General features: G+C 41.3%; 2 protein-coding genes across 5 annotated transcripts in view; both read left to right on the plus strand.

Moving 5' to 3' along the window:
* Positions 1 to 11,302, plus strand: part of xkr7b (XK, Kell blood group complex subunit-related family, member 7b) — a 57,841-nt gene extending 46,539 nt beyond the window's left edge. Inside the window, exons 2-4 of the mRNA XM_069717387.1 lie at positions 1,520 to 1,719; positions 4,052 to 4,271; positions 6,063 to 11,302. Of these exons, the coding sequence (XP_069573488.1) occupies positions 1,520 to 1,719; positions 4,052 to 4,271; positions 6,063 to 6,870 (1,228 nt within the window). The 3' untranslated portion in view covers positions 6,871 to 11,302. The remainder of the gene's footprint in view (positions 1 to 1,519; positions 1,720 to 4,051; positions 4,272 to 6,062) is intronic.
* Positions 11,303 to 16,464: 5,162 nt separating this feature from the next.
* The window catches only part of ccm2l (CCM2 like scaffold protein), a 12,613-nt gene continuing 9,077 nt past the window's right edge, over positions 16,465 to 20,000 (plus strand). Inside the window, exons 1-4 of one of the 4 annotated variants that reach the window (XM_069717403.1) lie at positions 16,465 to 16,824; positions 19,217 to 19,384; positions 19,474 to 19,557; positions 19,874 to 20,000. The exon at positions 19,874 to 20,000 is cut by the window's right edge and continues 60 nt beyond it. In XM_069717403.1, coding sequence (XP_069573504.1) covers positions 16,795 to 16,824; positions 19,217 to 19,384; positions 19,474 to 19,557; positions 19,874 to 20,000 — 409 coding nt within the window. In that variant the 5' untranslated portion in view covers positions 16,465 to 16,794. The remainder of the gene's footprint in view (positions 16,825 to 19,216; positions 19,385 to 19,473; positions 19,558 to 19,873) is intronic. The other 3 variants (XM_069717405.1, XM_069717404.1, XM_069717406.1) reach the window with 3 other exon arrangements.

Genomic DNA, 20,000 nt, shown 5'->3' on the forward strand with positions numbered 1-20,000 from the left:
CAAGATGGTGACGGACAGAATCTGAACTGGAGGATTCATAATGTTCACAAACCAACGATGACATCACTGATGGTTTATGACATCACTGATGGTTGATGCTCGGTACACACATACCTGGGTGGATACAAGGACCTGCAACAGTACATAAACATGCAAAAACATAAAAATAAATAGATTACAATATGAAAGATAATTAATGTGGGAGATGACACTGATGGTTTATTTCATGTTCCACCCAAAACACACCTATTGTTAATTAAGAGACAAAGTGCAACCCGTTAGTAAACTGTACTTTATGCTTAATACAAATGCACGTTCACATTCATGCGTTTTAGCTCATTAAAACACAGTCTGATATCTTCAAAATTCAAATCATAAAACTTTCTAAGTTTCTGTTTTCTATGAAGTTTGCTCGGTGTTTTTCCGTCCCTCGCTGACAGCAACCTCCTACGATCACGAGTGTCACAGCTCTTCCAACCGTCCTCCTCTTTTTTCTTTTTTTCACTTCACCATTTTGTCACTCGTTTTTTTTTTTTTTTTTTTAAACACGGAGCCGCTCGGCTGTCTGCGACCATTGACCCGCTGCCGCCCGGCGACCGATAACCGTCACTGACGCCAAACACAACAGCAGCAACGTCAGCGTCGAACAGGGACGGCTGAGGGAGGCGATGTTTGTCTCCGAGGTGCTTCATTTTTGAGGAAGCACATTTTCTCCTGAAAGATGACGGCTTTAGTTTTTATTCCTGCAGTATCTTTTTGTCTGTTTGTGTTTATAATGCTTCTAAATAAATGATTATTACATGCAAAATGGTGTTTTATAGAAATTAGATTGAGGATACGTCCTGGAAATGCATATTGAAGAAAAATAAAATTTTAAAACATCCCAGAAAATGACATAACATTTTAGGTATTCATGTTTCTCATTGACCACCGGAGAAACTCATTTTTTGTCTTGAAAGTACCATAAGACTTTGTAGTTCTATTAAAGGGACAGTTCCCTAAAAATAGAACTCATTTATAATGTCGTTTTATTTGCCTACATTTTTTAAAATGTAATTGTTCACACTCTCAGGAGTACAAACACAATTATAATGTTCTCCAGAGATAAAATGTCTGAATGTTAATCATATTATTATTATACAACAATAACATGGGAGCAAAGAGCTGCTGCTGAAAATCTGAAATGTTCTGGAACGGGATTTCAGAGAGTTGCAGAAATAAAGAATATGCAGAGCTGCATATTAATCGGATGTTGCGTTGTTTGGCTTTATTTTTGTTGCATCAAATTTGGTTCTAGATGTGAGTTTAAAAACAGCTTCAATAACATTAGAATTTGTAAATGTTTGCAGTTTTAATGGGGCGAAGTAAAATTGTCAGTTTTTCCTTGAATCTTTCAGATCTTATTGTCGCACCTCCTCTCCACAGAGCAGAAGGTCGTGGAGCTGTTACTGACTCAAATATCGAAAACATAACTTGAAGCTTGAAGAGTGAATCAACATGCTTCCCTGTCTGTCCTCAGGTACATCCACGCCCTCTACCTGGGCGCCCAGAGCCGCTGGCACAGCAACGGACCCCGCCGCCACTTCCACTGGCGGCTGATGTTCGAGAGCGCCGACATCACCATGCTCCGCCTCCTGGAGGCCTTCCTGAAGTCTGCACCGCAGCTCGTCCTGCAGCTGAGCATCATGATCCACGGAAACATCGTCCTCCCTCTGCAAGGTGAGACAGACGCCGGTCCTCCGTCACAGTTTGTAAAAGTTAGAACTAGAATTACCTCAGGTTGTAATTTACAATTATATCTTTCCAAACACTTATAGATACTGAACACACAGTGACTTTGACCTTTGACCTCCAAAATCAAAACAATTCATTGCTGAGCCAAAATGAACTTTTGTGACAAATTTGAATAAATTCCCTCAAGGCGTTTTGAAATAATTGCGTCTGTAGGCATGAGTTAATGTGAGGTGAAAGTGACCTTGAACTTTGACCTTTAAACATAAAAATCTTATCAGGTCATTGTTGGTGCTAAGTGAATGGTTTTGCCAAATTTGAACCAATTGTCTCGAGGCAAAGGCCCTTGACCTTTTCCCCCAAAATCGAATTACTTCATCCTTGGTATCAAATGAATGTTTTTGCCAATTTCTACCAAATTTCCCTTAAACCTTCTTGCATCAGGACCAAAAACAATGACTTCTGCATGTTTCCAGATCCAAGCAGTCCTCCGTCTCGGTCTAAAACCTAAAGTCCTCACAAAGATACATTATCAGAGCACACACACATACATATTCCTGTCTAGTTTGGTGACCCACCATCTGTTATTAAGCATTCATGTTTTTTTTAATGGTAAGGATGCACACAGACTCTCCCACACAGCTCTACATTACGAGGAGCGCTTATTCACTTTGCAGATCGTTCCATTAGTCAATCAATACGATGAATCAACTGTCAATGTTGCCGATTAATTATTCAAGTCATCTGTTCGGTACAAATCCCAAACATTTGCTGCTTCCAGTTTCTCCAAATGTCGGGATTTACCGGAGCTTTCCAAGCACAACAGACTGCATCTGTCGCCGTCTACCCCGTAATCCCGTTGCTTTGGGTTCATTTATTGTGTATCTGTTGGTGTATTTCCTCAAAATGCGTTCCAGTGTTGTTAGTTTGATTTGTAAACTCTGGTGGAATTTAATATCAGAAGGTCCAGTTGGGTTCATCTCAGATTTCTCCTGCAAAACTTTTTTACTTGTCAAATGTCTGTCCATAAACTCACTGTGCATGCAATATTTTTGTAGAAATAAAAACCGAAGTTTCAGCAGCTTTTTCTTTTTTTTTTTAGCACAGCTTTTGATCAAAGTTTCTTCATAAGAGTGTAAAAAGCAGCTGAATAAAACAACCTCACTACGGTACGTTTAGTAGTCAGAGTGTTTCATGCTCAGAAGATGTCTCGTGTAAAGCATTACTGAGTAAAACTTGTGACATCATGTTAAGCTCAACTTAAATTTGGGGGAGTTTAAAACAAAGCACAAGCCAGCTACAATACTGAAATATCATCAAACAATAAAGCCAATTAAAACTATGGAGTTTATAATGAACATTATGATGTCATAGGGAAGTTGACCTTCAACCTTTCAGGTATAAAATGTTTTCAAACATTTGTCATAACTAGTGAATTAATTCTTGAGCTATAGCCAATCACCCGTGTGATCGGTGAGATCACGTTGAACTTTGACATTTGACCACCAAAATTCTATCTCTTCATTCTTGAGTGAAAATGAACATTTGTGCCAAATTTGAAGAAATTCCCTCAAAGGGTTGCTGAGATCTTCACAAGGATGGGATGGACGAACAACCCAAAAATTGGTCGTCAAATTGTTCGACTTCAAAAGCACAAACTGGTCGCAATAAGTCATCTTAGTTTTTTAAACGGTTTCGCCAATTATCTTTAAATTTCCACGAGAGAATTTTTTTTTTTTTTTAAGTCCAGAACGATTAAAATGCATTAAAAAGTCGGTGCAGCTTCTTCGCTGCTCCCATTTTAATGCATTTGAATGTATTTGAATGTATTCTCAGTGTGATTCTTGGCAGATTTGAGACAAGACTGCATGATTAACGCCTATGAATGTTTCATGCATTAAAGCGTGCTCTGGGCCTGAAAGTTACGTGTTCAGGCTAATGATCATTTGACTTCAGTAGAAAAATGGTTCAGGTCCGTCTGAATATGATAAGAGGAAAAAGAAAACACTTTAGATTAGTCAGAAGTGTCATTAATGCAGTTTTTGTATTATTAGTGTACTACTACAGTGTGTACTGATTCATCGTTTTTCAAGACGTGATTGCATCTTATATTATCACCATTGTTAGTTGAGCTGATCAATTATAGTTGACATCTATCACAGTTACAGTGACAGAAATACAGTCCGACGGGTGTTTGAAATGTCAGAGTGTCTGCATGTTGGCTATAATGAGGCTTTCTCTTTGTGCTTTTTTTTTTGACAGTTATCGATGTTTCCTTCCTTGTTTTTTCCTCCCTCTCTCCGTCTGTCTGCCTCTCCAGGCCTCTCGGCCTCGGCCTCCCTGGTCTCGCTGGCTTGGATGATTGCCTCCTACCAGAAGGTCCTCCGGGACTCCCGCGACGACAAGCTGCCGATGTCCTACAAGGCCGTGATCGCCCAGATGCTGTGGCACTTCTTCACCATCGGGGCGAGGACCGTGGCCTTCGCCCTCTTCGCCTCCGTCTTCCAGCTCTACTTCGGCATTTTCATCGTCAGCCACTGGTGCGCCAAATGTCACCTGACGCAGACTCCCAAACTTTACTCTGTTCTTTCGACACATTTTTTTAAGTCTGCAGTGCAGCTTTGTAATAATTACCACTAATAATCACCAACTGGCTGCTCTTACTGTACCTTTAATAAATATTGTATTAGTCACCTGGCACCTGTAACAGCAGGTACACCAAAACCAATCGAGGATCAATTACTCCAGCCGTCTGTTTACCAAACCATTAGAAAAGTCAAAGTGCAGATGTATTTCTCTGCACAATGTTATAAAGGTAGATGTGTTTCAGTGAACAGCTTTCTAAAGAAAACATTTACACATAAGTCCTCATTTAACAGGAGCTTTTTAATCAGCTCATTCTTGCTAATTAAATCACAACGAGCAGCTTCCTCTGCACTCTGCAGGTTCTTCTCCCCGAGGACGGACACTCAGTAGTGGCTCATTTTATAAATTCCCTCCCACATTCATGGTAATTATTTGTAGTTTTGGCAAATTGATGCTGAAACCTCTGAGAGCAGAAATTCAGTATTGATGTCATGATTTGGATTTGAAGTGTATTTTGAATGTTTTAAATTGAATTTCCTGTTATACTCAGATTATTTATTTAAATCACTAGAAATAGTTTGGATAAAATTACATAACTTATTATGTCGTGTTTTAAAAGGGATTACAGTACAAACTGAGAGATTTGTTAAATATCTTGTATTGTCGCTGTGTCTCACTGCTGCACTCAAACATCTATAATCGATTTTATATTCCGAATAGTGATATATCAAATTTGAAAACAATGAGACAATGTGAAAGAGGTGAAGAACCTACAGAGAGTTGTTACCTGAATCTGCAGCTCTGTTCAGCTTCACAGAGCTTCAGATAAAGTTTTAGCTCATTGTTCAGCTGTCCGGCTCACAACTTTACCGTTTGGATACACTCGCTGCTCTCATGATTTTGTTCCACAGACTGACGCTTTTTTCAGTCATGAGGCTCTAAAAATCTTCTCTAAACATCCTGGTAAGCACCAAGCAGCCGATAGTGCAAGTTTGCAACTAGCTGGTGTAAATAGAGGAGCATTAAACCGAGCTGTTTAGTTGGTGGAGACCAAAAACGGAGCTAAAAGAGAGTTTGCTTACATTCACCAAGGAACTCGACACATAAATTAAAGATTATGTTTCTCTGTAGCTGTGACTGCCTGTAAACAAGTTCAACATGTCAACTTAAAAGGTCACGATATGTCACTGTTGTGTTCACAAAGAGTTTCTGCTGCCCCCCAGTGGTCATAAAACCCATTATCACAAGTTAAAATAAGTATTGTATTGCCAAGAAACAGTAGCTGGCAGTACAACTCCAACTCTGTGTGGAGGTAATGCTTATTGCTTAAGGTTCAGTACACCTTTTACCTAATTTAAACTTTGACTGTTTTAGTATGTTGTAATCTTTCCAGTAGTGGGAATAGAAATGCATACTCTATCTTGACAGTGGTGCTCGAGAGAAGGTTTAAGTCCAGGGTCATATTTTTAAGCATGAATCGAATGCAATCTGCTCATTATAATACCAGATAACTTTAGATAAGGTTTGGACTGGAGAATATATAGCTGAAGTAATAACATGAATTATGGAGGCAGTAATGGAGAGAATAAGCAAATGCAAATTGGTACTTCTTTTTTAGGAAAATAGAAAATGGCCTTGTAAACTTGTCCTCCTCAGTAACTAAATTATTCTTAGTATCAATCACCGTAGTGTTCAAAGGATTCAAGGCACATCTCTTATGAGCTGTGTTGTTTATTGTCTTCCAGGTGTGTCATGACTTTCTGGATTATCCAAGGCGAGACCGACTTCTGCATGTCCAAATGGGAGGAGATCATCTACAACATGGTGGTGGGTATCATCTACATCTTCTGCTGGTTCAACGTGAAGGAGGGCCCCAGCCGCTTCCGTATGACTGTCTACTACTCGGTGACGCTGGCTGAGAACGTGGCGCTGACCGCCGCCTGGTACACCTACCGCGGCCCGCACACCTCCGACTCCTACGCCCTGGTGGTGGTGTGCCTGGTGGCCTGCAGCTTTGCCCTGGGAACCTTCTTCATGTTGGTGTACTACTGCTGGCTGCACCCGGACGGGCCCGTGCTGGGCTCGCAGTGGGCGGGATGCGTGGACGAGGGCGCGGTGGGTGCAGGAGGGGTGGCTGGAGTGATCGACGCTTGCCTTACCCCGTCCCAAGGCTCCCAAACGGACATGGTCATTACCAGTCCTCCGAGGACTCTTCCCAGGACTAAAGACACGGGGGAGCCAGTTCCTGGGGAGCGAGAAAGGGAGAGAGACAGGGACAGCTGTCTGCCTGTCTTCCAGGTACGTCCCTCCCCGTCCTCCTCTCCCGCGCTCCTTCACAGGACGTCCTCCTCGTCCCGCGCGCAGGAGGGTCCAGTGATCCGGATTGACCTCCCGAGAAAGCGATACCCCGCCTGGGACGCACACTTTATCGATCGCCGCCTCCGCAAGACCATCCTGCTCCTGGAGACCACGTCTGCCGTCAGCCCCCGGATACAGTACAGGAGTAGCATGATGGGCAGCAAAGAGGTATTAGAGTACGAGACGACTGTCTAGGCCAGCGGGGGTTCCTTAAACTTAAAAGTGCAGTCTGGGACCAAGGCTCAGCCGGAGATCAGTTCTCATCCCAGGACTACCTACGCCAGAAGAAGCATGAAAAGAAATACAGAGTGTCGGGTGACTCTTTTTAAGAAAAGAAGTTGCCAAAACTTGATTGTATAATGTGAAGCGCAATCTGGGACCAAAGCGGTCCGGGAGTACGTAGCATGAAGGAGCCGCGGGAAGTTAACGGAGTCGTACTGAACTGGGATAATCTGCATTTATTTTCTAAAAGCTTGGAGGTGAGAAATGGAATCTCTCATCCTGGGACCAAGGACTGTTAGATTTTTGTTTCATCCTGCAGTACAAGAAGTAAAAAAAATTTTTAAAAAAGGATTTGAGAGAAATGAAGTTGTGGAGTTTGAGATAATCAAGACAGTCTGCTGCATGAACTTGAGCCTCGGAGCCCGAAGACACAACAGAGACTCACCGGGTAACGGAAGGAGCTGGTTGCTGGAGAGAGCATGGGACATGCAATCCTTTTGGTTTGGTAGCAAAATTAAACACTGGCATTAAATAGGGACTCACTCTCCAATATATATTGCTTAGGAGATTTGCCACTCAAAAGAGGATGTGACGTCTGTTAAATGATTATAATATAGATATCTTACTGCAGTCAAATTTAGTCCAAGACAAAGACACCTTTTTTACCTCAAAATCACCAATTTGTTGCAAACTTCATACGCTTCATATTGGGACTTTAAAGAATATACATGTAGAAAAGTAGGACTTCATTCAAAGAACCTTTTTTTGTTCCGCCTTGCTTCCAAAAGGTTGCATGTCCCTCACAACCATCCGGTGAGCGTCCTCTAAACATCCTGTCCGGGGTGTCCAAAGAGAAAATGTAGTCTCGTGGGACCGTGAGGATCCAACTCAGTGTAGGTCCAGATAGTTTCTGAAATGTAGGCCTGAGATACAAGCGACACCAGTCACCCATCCATATGTGTTACAGAAAAACATCCCAGCCGCACTGTCACCCCCCAAACCGGAGTACGGACTTGTTTGGAGAAATAAATTGTGACTAGACGTAAGGAGGGCGACTTCTGCAACCACCATATGGCATGCTGTAACTCACCACAACCAGGCCTGTGATGTACAGTTGAATAAATACAGATGTCAGATATAAGCTGTTATAATAAGCTGTAGTTAGGTGATGAATGACTTTTGAGTGAAGAATCTTCATTTACTCGTACGAGTCTAAATGTCGTCCAAAGTTGTCCACTGTTTTCGGAACTCATAACATGTACGGTATTAACGATATCATGAGCGACCTCATTATGCTATGAAAACATTTTCCAGAGTTTTGGTATTTCGGGGAGAGCAGAAACACTTTTCAACACGTGCTTACGTCAAAGCAGTAACATGGTGGATAAATAGTTTGGAGCGTCACAATCGACACAAAATGACTCGTTTCGCTGTCAGAATTTGATCCATTCGGTCCGACAACATTCAGAAAGTCTAGAATCTTCAGTGCGCATGCTATTTAATACGTACCGTAAGGGTTTGTTGAATAGATTCAATAAGCAGCTAATAAAAGAGACAAAACATGCTTAAAGAAGACTGATTACAAAAAGTCAAACATGCAAAGTACCATGATGGTTTTGTCAGCCAGAAAGTTAGCAGTGGGTGCTAGCTTGTTAGCACCATTGTTGTTTCTTGTTACAAATAGGATTTTGGCGAAGGTTTGAACTTTTTGAAAGCTGATGTTTACAAAATGACACCACGTGGTTTATATACAATTTTAACAGATTTTCATTTCAACTGATAATTGGCATCATCACTCGACGGACAGAAAAAAACAACAAAGTAGGAATCAATGGAAAATCCTCTTTTCTCCTTTAAACTGTTGGCCAGCTTGAACATATTGATTGGAGCAGTGAGAAACTTCAGAGGTCGAAGTTTAAACGCGGTACCTCCCAGATGTGAATGAATGTCACTATCAGTTAGATGCTGATAAAAAGCCTGGTCAGCAAACCACCCGGAGGAAGAAGAGTTTGAAGAAACACGAGCATCAAAGCTAACTTCTGTCCTCTTCCATACTACACAACTGGTCTCTCTTCATCCGTCTCTCTTTGAAGCTCTTTTCAAAGAATTTTTTTCAAGCCTTTAGGTGAGTCTGTACATTTAAAGGGATTTGGTTTGTTGAAAAGCGGGAGTCCTTTATGTACATCCCAGAAACACGTACACTGATGTTTTAATTTCATATAAAGATGGTAAAAGTTGCACTTATAAACACTTCTCTGAAAAACAGAGCAGGACTCATGACAGCAGTTTACCTGGTTTGGAAACTTTGGTACTTTTAAAAGCAAGATGTTTATGTTATAGCCCAGAAATTTCAATTTCAATTCAATTTATATTAACTCATGTTAAACATCCCTGAACTGGTGTCAAAATCCTCTTAAATCTAGTTGCCTGATACGCTGGACTGAAAGACAGTAAGAAAGACATATTTAGTGCCGATTGGAGTCGTGTGCTTTTTGCTTTTGGTGCCATCTGGTGACAATAAAAACTCTTTGCTGTCGACGTGTCCAGGGTGGTGTTCACGTTCGCCTTTACGCTGATGATGCATGCGTTTATTCGGAGGAAAGATCTCGGGTCTCGTGTGTGCTTTAGATTTCTTAGGTTGAGCAGTTCACAAAGAGCAGCTTATATACTTGTTTTTTAACAATGCAATCATAGATAAGCATCATACATGTCGATATATTTGTATCCCTGGCTGACACCTGAATATCGTCCGGTTTCAATGAATATTTTTGCATCAAAGCTGGCGCTAGAGGAAAGTGTAGATTAGTGTGAATTGAAATTATAAGGAATCATTTTTGGAGGATTCTGAATTCACCACAAGTTAGAAGATCAGTCTTCACTGCGGACACGTTCCATTACGTTGCCTTTCCACTGGTTGCGTTGAGTCTGCTGCTGCCCGACCTTCACTTCCTTACGCTGCTGTTCGCCGACGTGTCCGTTTGCATCTTGTGGATGTTTTGTGCCGACTCCTGAGAATGCGAACGACCAACTCTCCAACTCGGTATCACAAAATAGACACGCTGGTCCACTACAGCAGAACGTGAACTAGCCACGCTTCGGCCTGTCCAGGCGGGAAAGTTACACGTTTTCTTGCACTGGACGAAAATGAAACCTACTGCATGCGAAGAGTCATGTGATTTACAGGAAAATGAAACTTATTGCAAAAACACGTGGTTGAGGTTAGGAAACGAAAAACAACAAAAACGTTGTCACCTCTTGGATTCGAACCTCATCGTCCCGCATGGCAGTCTGTGACGGCCAAAAAACAGCATGTGTTGCCACTGTTGCGGGACCTCGGTCATATAATCCCGCGTCACATGACATTTACGTGCGTGTAAGTTTCACGCTTTCAAAACGTGTAACTTTCATGGCTATTTCACGCTTTGCTGTGAAACGCTCTGAGGGATATGCAGAGCGGCCATCATGCCCTCTAGTGTGCATTGTTAAAAGCAAATATAGAAGTGCTCTGACTCTGACGAGGTTTGCGGTCATAAGTGCATCTCCTCTGCGGGGAAACCGTTGCATCTTTTGAACACGACGTCCATTTGGTGAACATTCAGGAATGCAAACAAAAGTCATTATTGATAATAACTTGGTAATGATATCCTGTGATTTTATCGACCAGGCAGTTGTGTCCTACCTGACCTTGTGGATGTTGGTACAGTGGTGACAGTCACTGCGTTGTTAATGGTGCTGAAAAACAATGACTCTACGTGATCATGTCGTGTCGAACACGATAGGCTAATGTACAGATGCCACCCAATCGCGGGCCGAGGGGCGAAGTTTCGCCTCCTCTGATTGGGTAATGAAGCGGTCCTTTTGTCGTTGAGGTAAAACAGCAGTTAATAGTGGTGCACTGATTATTATATCGACTTGAACAAAAACATGTTTAAAAGTGAACAGTGAGTTTAAAAACTCAAATCATCTTTTATTAATTAATGCAAGTATTTATGTTTATTTATTTTTGTATTTGTTTTATATCTATTTATTTATTGTTTACTCGCTCAGTGGCCATGTCTTTGGTATGACTCTTATATTAAGATGTAAAAACTGAAAATAGATCTTTTTTTTTACTCATTCTATATATCTGTATATATCAGAGTGACGCTATTCTAGGACGTGTGTGCGTGAGTACGTGTGATTTGGTTTGTATGTATGTATCGTATGTACAGTACGTATGTCAGGATGTGCTCTTAAGTTTTTTTGATAATGCTGCTTAAACATCCTCCGAGTGAACGAGCAGAAAAATAAACCAGTGGTGAAAATATCTATGACGATGTTAAAAAAAAAAAAGAAGTCAACAAGCTGTGCTGATAACTGTAGATGGGAACAATACTGTAGTAAACATGGCTGAACGGCCGTCAAAATAAAACTGCCTCTGTGTGTTTGTGTCTTCTTTGACAGTCAAATTTCATTCAAGTTTAATTTTTAGGCTTTCGCTTTAAATTTGTACAAATCGTGGAGCTTTATTATTTTATTTTACCATATTTAAGAACTTTTAGTCGTTGTTAGTTTGCTATATTTAGTATTTAACTGAGTACTACTTGAATGTTTGCATTGTATGCAGTAGTATTAGTTTGTGGTATTTTAATATCAATGCAACTTTAAAATGCTGCTTTCTGGTTGACGTGTTTATAATCTCCAGAGAACCGTTCTTCTCAGTGACTATTTCATTTTTGAACACATACTTGTAGTCGAGTACAGCATGGAGCCACTTTTACGTCCTTCTCACTTCCTTCTACAAACTCTGTTTAAAGCAGATTTTACATTTTTGGTTTGCAGCGGTTGTTTATTTTAAATGTGGGATTTTGTGTTACTTTTTTTTTTTTTTTTGGAGGGGGGCGGGGGTTCCCCTGCAGAGGTTATTGGAGGAGGAAGTCGGGCTTCACGGTGGACGTAGAACGAACAGGACTCTGAGGTTTGCAATGTGCTCAACTTTTAGGATTTTGACTGATTGAAACATGAGAAAATGAGAAACATCATCCAGATCAGATATTAGGTCTGTTCTTTTCAATTATTTATTTAAAGCATAAAAGATGGTGGTTTCTGTTAATATCAGACCATTATTTACAAGTTACTGTTTATGTACAAACAGGCAAAATAAGTCAAGTTAAAAGTGCGGCATATTTCCGCAGCCAACAACAATCCTGAATGATCTTTTTAGTTTGACCCAACATTGAATCAAAATTATTTCTTGCAACCAAATCAAGTTCAGTCAGTTTTTTTTCCTTTTTTTTTTATAAACAAATCATTACCCAGAAGCCTCGTTAAGTCAGATTCACAATTCTAAACTGATTTAATCAAAAATAATTAATTCAAAGAATGAATGAAATTACCTACAAATCTCAAACATCTATCGTTGGAGGGCGCCGAAGATTCTCCAGAACGAGGAGCTGAAACTGAAGCTGAAGCTCCTCCAACCTTCTATTTCTGCTCGTTCTCCTCCCGTCTCTCCTCCCGTCTATCCTCCCGTCTTCCCTCTGGAGGCGACAAACAAAAATCTCTCCCTCCAAACATGCTTTAATCTCTCCATCACTTCACATCAGTATTCCTGCGTCCCGGGAGTTCTTGTTTATTTGGTCGGTGTCTCCAGAGATCCAGCAACCAAACAGCCTCTCTCCTCCTTCCTCCTTCCTCTTGCCTCCTCCTCCCTCCTCCTCCCTCTCTTCCTTCCTTCCTTCCTTCCTTCCTTCCTTCCTTCCTTCCTTCCTTCCTTCCTTCCTTCCTTCCTTCCTCTCCTCTTTGCTCTCAACTGTCCAACTCATCTTCTGTCTATATCCCCCCTATCATCTCTTTTTCCACCCGTTTCCTTCCTCCTATCTTCCCCCTCATCCTTTTTTTTTCCTGTCTTGTGTCAGACCTTGTGTGTGTGTGTGTGTGTGTGTGTGTGTGTGTGTGTGTGTGTGTGTGTGTGTGTGTGTGTGTGTGTGTGTGTGTGTGTGTGTGTGTGTGTGTGTGTGTGTGTGTGTGTGTGTGAGAAGCATCGGGTCTTTTAAGGATGCTGCTTCTTTGATATTGCTGATACACACACACACATGAATGAATCCAAACCCAATACACCTCTCACACATGCAAACACACTTTTTCAAAGAGACAAAGTTGATGCAGCAACACAACATACGAAGGTCTGATGTACTTTGAAGATCGCAGCAGGATGATTGATGTGTGTGTTTGTCAGAGAAAGAAAACATCAGGAGCAGGTGAGTCCATGTGTGTGTGCGATTCATGCTTTTATTTTGTAGGAATGGTATATATGTGTGTGTGTGTGTGTGTGTGTGTGTGTGTGTGTGTGTGTGTGTGTGTGTGTGTGTGTGTGTGTGTGTGTGTGTGTGTGTGTGTGTGTGTGTGTGTGTGTGTGTGTGTGTGTGTGTGTGTGTTTCTTTAGCCTCATTAAACTTCAGTTTTCAAAAGAAACAACATGTAAAGTTGCTGCTGCTAATTATTTACTTTACATTGATCTTCTGAAGTCCTTGAAAAAGCTGTTGCAAATCAATAACCTGCCTAACATTGGTAAATTTGAAGATTTTTATCCAGGATTTAGATAGAAATTAAAAACTGGTGCAAATTTACCAACAATCCTCCCATAATTTCTCTCGTCTCTTTACTTCCTGTGAGATCTTAGTGCTGCATTTTACGCCAGTAATCATAATTTATTACAAAGACTGGAGATGTAGCCTAACTTGTATTAAACAGACCGTATTTGTCTGGTTTAAATCACATTTATTAGAAAGAAGTTTAATCTTGTGAACGATGATTTTTATACACAAAGACAGAAGAGTCAAACTTCAAAAATAAGAGATAGAATAAAACTGAAACGGCAGATGTCTCATAATAGTTTGATTTTGAGAAATGTAACTCACAATGTTTTTAATATCATTATAGATTTTATTTCTACACAAAAAGTTGACGGTATGCGATCCAGCTTTTCTTGAGGAAACGTGATCTGTTAAAAAAAATGGATAGAAAACTTTGTTTGTTGTGGAACTTTTGATTTCTCCGTTGTTGGTTGTGACACCGTTAAACCTCCAGACGTCTTTCTGAGGGTCTAAAGACGGAGACGACAACAAGAAGGAAAAAATCTAAAGATAAATGCCCCATCTTTGTCTCCCGTTACCAAGGTAACTGGACAATCGTTAAGCCATTAGCCCTCCAGTCAGCATGGAGTGGTTACCCTGATAATAGGTGTGTGTGTGTGTGTGTGTGTGTGTGTGTGTGTGTGTGTGTGTGTGTGTGTGTGTGTGTGTGTGTGTGTGTGTGTGTGTGAGAGTGTGAGAGTGTGTGTGTGTGTGTGTGTGTGTGTGTGTGTGTGTGTGTGTGTGTGTGTGTGTGTGTGTGTGTGTGTGTGTGTGTCAAAGGTTTGATGTCGCCTCCTCTGCTTCATCCACCGTCCTGCTGCGGAGAATTACGTCCCCCACCTCCCCCCTCCCCCGTCCCCTCCTTGTCTCCTCCTCTTCCTCCTCCTTCAGTTCTTCTTTGTCACAGTGCTGCCTCCCTGTGGTGAAAACTGCTCACTGCTAACTCTAATGTTTTTTTATTTATTTTTTATTTCCATATTTACAAAAAAAGGTGTATATTGTTTATACATTACTGTAATCTGTGATGTTTACAATTTCTCTTTGGCATCGTTTGGGTGTTAATTTAAAGATTAGACATTTCTACAGTTTAAAGCCCTTTAAAACTTGGATTAAACATTTTCAGAAAAAATGCTATGACATTAAATTAATCAATAAAACAATCAATAATTGAATATTATTAATGAACTAATAATCAAGAGTTTACCTCTTAAAGACACACCTGCTTTTGCTTTCATATTTTATCAAATATGATTGACAGAGTAACACTGCAAGCAGATCTGGCATTATGTTTTGATTGATTGTTGCTCAAACTGTGATTATTGGATGGAAATAGATCATCATCTTTCCCCAACGGAGCCCTGCCTCCTTAAAGCCAAAATAAAAAGCAAGAACAAAAACAAAGAAGTCTCCCATGTGAAATCATCAATCTGTTCTAATTATGGAAGAAAATGAGTGTTTATGTTGAACTCCATCACTGATACTGAGGAAGCTTGTTGGGGGGGGGGAAGGATTTTTACTTCTTTAAAGTATTTATTTGAATTACGTAATGATTTCAGATTCGATAACAGGAACAGACATACTGTACTTCTGTAGCTAATTAAAGGCCTGCTTGGACAGATTTCAAGCTAAATTTAAAAGCCAACGCTGAGTCACACACAGCAGGCGAACGTGAAAGAGAACAAGTGAATACCACAGAATACCTCTCGTTATCCTGATGAAATAGAAATATATATAATGTCACATTAAAACAGCTGTTGAAGTGCTGCTAAGCCAAAATGGCCGACGATCATCGAGAAGTGGCAAAAACGGCAAAAAAATTCAAAATAAAAAAGCAAGCAGTTTGTTTTGAAGAACTTTAAAGTTTAGATGTTAAGAAGAAAAAGACAGAAGATAGAAAACATAGAAGAAGCAGCAGATATGATACGAGGATTGTAAAGTATAGAACTCTGGAGCTGGAGGTCCTGAAGGCCATCGGTTTACCGTTTCCCAGCATGCCTTCATCCTTTGTAAGTTTTTATAAACGAAGCAACCAAATAAATAGGTGTAAGTGAGCAGTAGAAATAGCTTCTTTTTTTTTTTTTTTAAAGCCTTTTTGGAACATTTGAATAAAGACAAATACAGATAGCCGATACATAAATGATTCAAAGTGCACAAAGTAGGAAGATATGATAGTATTTTTGTGTCTTTATTATTCAAGCACAAAATAAAAAAGGTTTTGGAAGCAAATTTCTCAGTTTTGAATGTAAAAGTATGTAAACTAAATTCTGTGACCAAAACTGTAAGACCAAATCGGTTTGCAATGCAAATAATTATATTCTCAATTTATATATTTTTACTTACAAACTTGGTTTTATTGCAGAGAGAAATTGGCTTTTAAAACTGTTGTTTTTGCTGCAGAATAAAGACACAAAAACACCTTCACAGAAGGTATAAATATCAATGTGTCGAGGTCGATTAATGTTCAATGCTGAGAGAGAACATTGAGTAAAATGATCTTTTTGATATCACATAGAGACTCCTGACAGCTGCAGCAACAGTTTTACTGACGTTCGTAAAATGACTGCACACCTGCTCTTCAGGGATTCTGGGTTTTAAAGGTAGATTTCAATCAGGCGGCCGGTTCTGGATGCTTTTATAATCCCGCTGCCATCGCTCTAACAACAGCTGCCCAAAGTTACCTGCTCTTCCAAATTGCAGATTTTTCCGCTTGGTTTGACAAAAACAAAATAAAAATTGGAACTTTATCTTGGAAATAGAAACCATTTAAATGAAGTAAAGTTTGAGGCAAGTTTCATTTAAGGTAAGTTTGTATGTGTTATCAGTGCGGACAGAATGGATGTTATCAGGACCCTGGTGGAGTTTCCTCTCGGACAGGAAGTGGCCTTCCTCTGCTTCCTGTTCTCTCCTATGTGTGTGTGTGTGTGTGTGTGTGTGTGTGTGTGTGTGTGTGTGTGTGTGTGTGTGTGTGTGTGTGTGTGTGTGTGTGTGTGTGTGTGTGTGTGTGTGTGTGTGTGTGTGTGTGTGTGGCCCCAGGAGAGGTCTGAAAAGAACAATCAGTGGAGAAAGAAGAAGAACGAAGCAGCCGAGACCGAACAGAATAACTGGAACTGAGAGAAGTGAAGACGGCGCAGAAGAAACGATGGAAAAAATAACCGGGAGACAGACAAGACGACAACAAAAGACAAACTGAAACAAAGAAATACGTTCAGGAAGAGAGGGACCAGGACCAGCACCAGGACCAGCACCAGGACCAGGACCAGGACCAGGACCAGCTGACCCAGCGATGGACTATGAACCAAAGAAATCCAAGAAGGTACCGTAGTTTGTGAGTTTCCTCGTTCCATTCAGGTTGTTTGGACGTTGCTGGCTTGAGCTAATTTTGTCACATTATGTCATCCAACGAGAAATTGGGACTTTTATTAATTTTGGGCTGAAGACGTGTTGAGGTTAATGTCTTTTTAGTTTCCCTCTAATTTGAGTCTTGTCAAGACAATCCTTGTCTAAGAAACACAAAGTTTATTATTATTTAGAAAAGTCGCAATTTGTTGCAAACTCAGTTCATTTCAATTAATTTGCAGCTACCAGTGAATTCACACTCAGGTTTGAAGTTGCATCTTTTGCGTCAAGTTTGAGTTTAGTAATCTTTGAGCGAAACCATCTTAACGGCCCAAAACTGTGACTGCAATGAGCCCAAAAAGAAGATGTCTGTCAGCTGTACAAAGCCTCCTCGGTTAGAGTTCCAGCTGCCCCACAAAAAAGTAGTGGTTTGAACTATACTGTGAACCAATTATTAAAAAGATTCATTGACTTTTGTATTTGATGAGAGAAGTTGAATGGGAGTCTATGGAGCCACAGGCCACAGGCTCCATAGACTCCCATTCAACTCAGTGGTATTGCAGCTTGAGGCACTTCTGCATCGGCCTCATTTTTCAGACCTGAAGCTACGAACTCTTTTCTATCCAGTCTGTGGTTTGATCCATTGACTTCTGTAACATTTGGAAAGCCCCGAGGAGCTATGGATTTGTTCTTTTTGATTGATTTTTGTTTATGTGCGGAAAACCAACAGGAAGTAGGGCAGCTTGGACGGCTAGAATCTCATTCAGGCACGCTCAGCTGGGAAGGACACCAACGCAGTTCTAATCCCAAACTTTTACTAATTAAGAATCCACCAACTTGTGCCATCAAGGAAGAGTTTGAAAAACCAATTTGAAAAGGCAAAAAAGCAAAACCTCAGTATTAACACTGAGGTGCTATGAAGCTAGTTAATTAAGTAGCACCTTGCTGTGACCGAGGGAGGTTTGTTCATCACAAAATCCAATTATTTCCCCGTTGCTGTCGTCTCAAAGACAAGAAGAGTACAAATTCATTAGAAGCATCGTCTGTCTTTGTCCTTAAATTCAGCTGACAACCGAGATGTTCATCAGAAATCTACGCAGAGATCAGTCCTGGTTCTTATTCAGAGAGACGAGAGACGAGATGTCCTGTCTGGATTCAGTGTGTGTGTGTGTGTGTGTGTGTGTGTGTGTGTGTGTGTGTGTGTGTGTGTGTGTGTGTGTGTGTGTGTGTGTGTGTGTGTGTGTGTGTGTGTGTGTGTGTGTCTAACAGTGTGTGCTGGTGTTGTCAGCGAGTCTCAGCAGTGAGCTGTCAGAGATCACCTGTCAATCACTGCTGGAACAGTAAAGGAGGATGAACCACATTAACACACGAAGATGAACACGAACACGAACATCCCGAGACACGAACACACACAAATGAAGCCGTCTGTTAAACTGTGGCTCAAATTTAAACTGGAGACGACTCTGCTGCGTTAATTAGAGCCAGAACACTGAACTTTGGTGAATCAGAGTCACGGAGCTCAAAACGTGAAGTTTTCCCGACGGGTATTTGGAGACCGAAGGTCGTGGGGTCGATAGAAACAGAAGCTTTCATCTTCTGAGGTCCATAAATATTCGCCGAAAAATGACTGTCAATGTTGACTTTGAGATTTCTTGCCAACAAAGTTCCAGCTCATCGTTACGTGAGAAGAAAAACCACCAAAACCAATAGAATCCCTCCTCTTGTTACCATGACGATAGTTCATTAACCACGACAGCTGCAGGTGTTTTATCTGTGAACCAAAGTATCGGCCGATAAAACAATGCTACGTTTACAGCCATGCTAGCAGTTCTGGAAAACTGTACTTAGCCAAAGCAGTTCTCTACGAGCTAAAAGCTATTAGCACTCAACGATGACAATGCTAACATGCTAAGGCTTAGCGGGTCGTGTGCAGCTGACGGGAATGTCGCTGGTTTGACATGTACAGTATTTCATCATTAACAAAGTCTTGGGCAATCTGAAATTTTTTTACTTTTTAGGCTACCTGCTACAGGAAATGCCCGAGAATGACCAATGTGTAATTGCAAAGCGGGAAAATAAATGCGCATCGCGAATTACACGACAATGCAGCTAATTGTTGTTGAAACTTTTGACTAAAAACTACAAAAGTCAACATCATGATGGCAGCAGAGGAAGTCGAGCGTCAGAAACATTGTTAGGATTCAATATCTGGAAACGCGATGTCTGAACAAAAGCGTCCATTGGTTGAGAGCGAACTTTGACCTGGTGGCAGCGCTCAAGAACCTCTGGACACCGCGGTTACCGAGTTACATGGCGACCTACTGCAGCCTTTAGCACTTCACTCTCCCTCGTCTTCCTTCTCTCCCCAGAGTTTCGTCTCACCCATTAAGCGGCTGGTTTGGTCCAAGTCCGGTCGCAGGCCGGTGGATCGAGGCAGCGTTTACCGCCGCACGCTGCACACCGTCCCCCTCTACCCCCCCGACTACCTCATCCACCCCGAGAGACTCATCTTCGACTACGTGGAGAAGGAAGTCAAGGTCGGACCCGGAGTAGAACCGAACGGCACTTTGGTCGCCGCTGACGCCCTTTGTGACTTGTTGCTTGACCTTTCGACCTCTCCTCTTAGTTCCTCGGTCACCTGACGTGGGTGTCGGTTTCGCTGAACCCCTCCAGCCGAGACGAGCTGCTGCAGCTGCTGGACACAGCCAGGGTTAGTAATCAATTAGCTGTAAATGACTGAATTCTAAGGTCAATAATGAAGCTGAGGTTAGTGATGAACAAGTAGTCTATAACGAACAACAGTCAGCTTCATCAATGATGGATCTCCTGCATGTATAACCATCGAATATTCAATAAGATCTTTCCAATTCAATTCAAAGAAATTGTGAATTACTACGGTGAGCAAACAGCCGATCAAGGTGCTCCTCAATAGCCACTGAAGCTCCAATGAGGCAGTATTAGTGTTTATGATTTCCATGGACTCATTAATCGGTGATCTGTGACGCCGTGCGGCGGTGTGTCTTCAGCAGCAGCTGAAGGTGCTACCGCTGAAGACCAGCGTGGATCAGGACTGCATCCTGAGTCTGTCGGCTCGCTGCCTGCTGCTGACGTGGAGAGACAACGAGAAGCTGCTGATGAGGATCCCCACACACG

Source organism: Brachyistius frenatus, unplaced genomic scaffold (genome assembly GCF_029030835.1).
Source record: "Brachyistius frenatus isolate BFR_SWC_R1_liver_20210118 unplaced genomic scaffold, ASM2903083v1 Contig_174, whole genome shotgun sequence".
Taxonomy (NCBI): domain Eukaryota; kingdom Metazoa; phylum Chordata; class Actinopteri; family Embiotocidae; genus Brachyistius; species Brachyistius frenatus.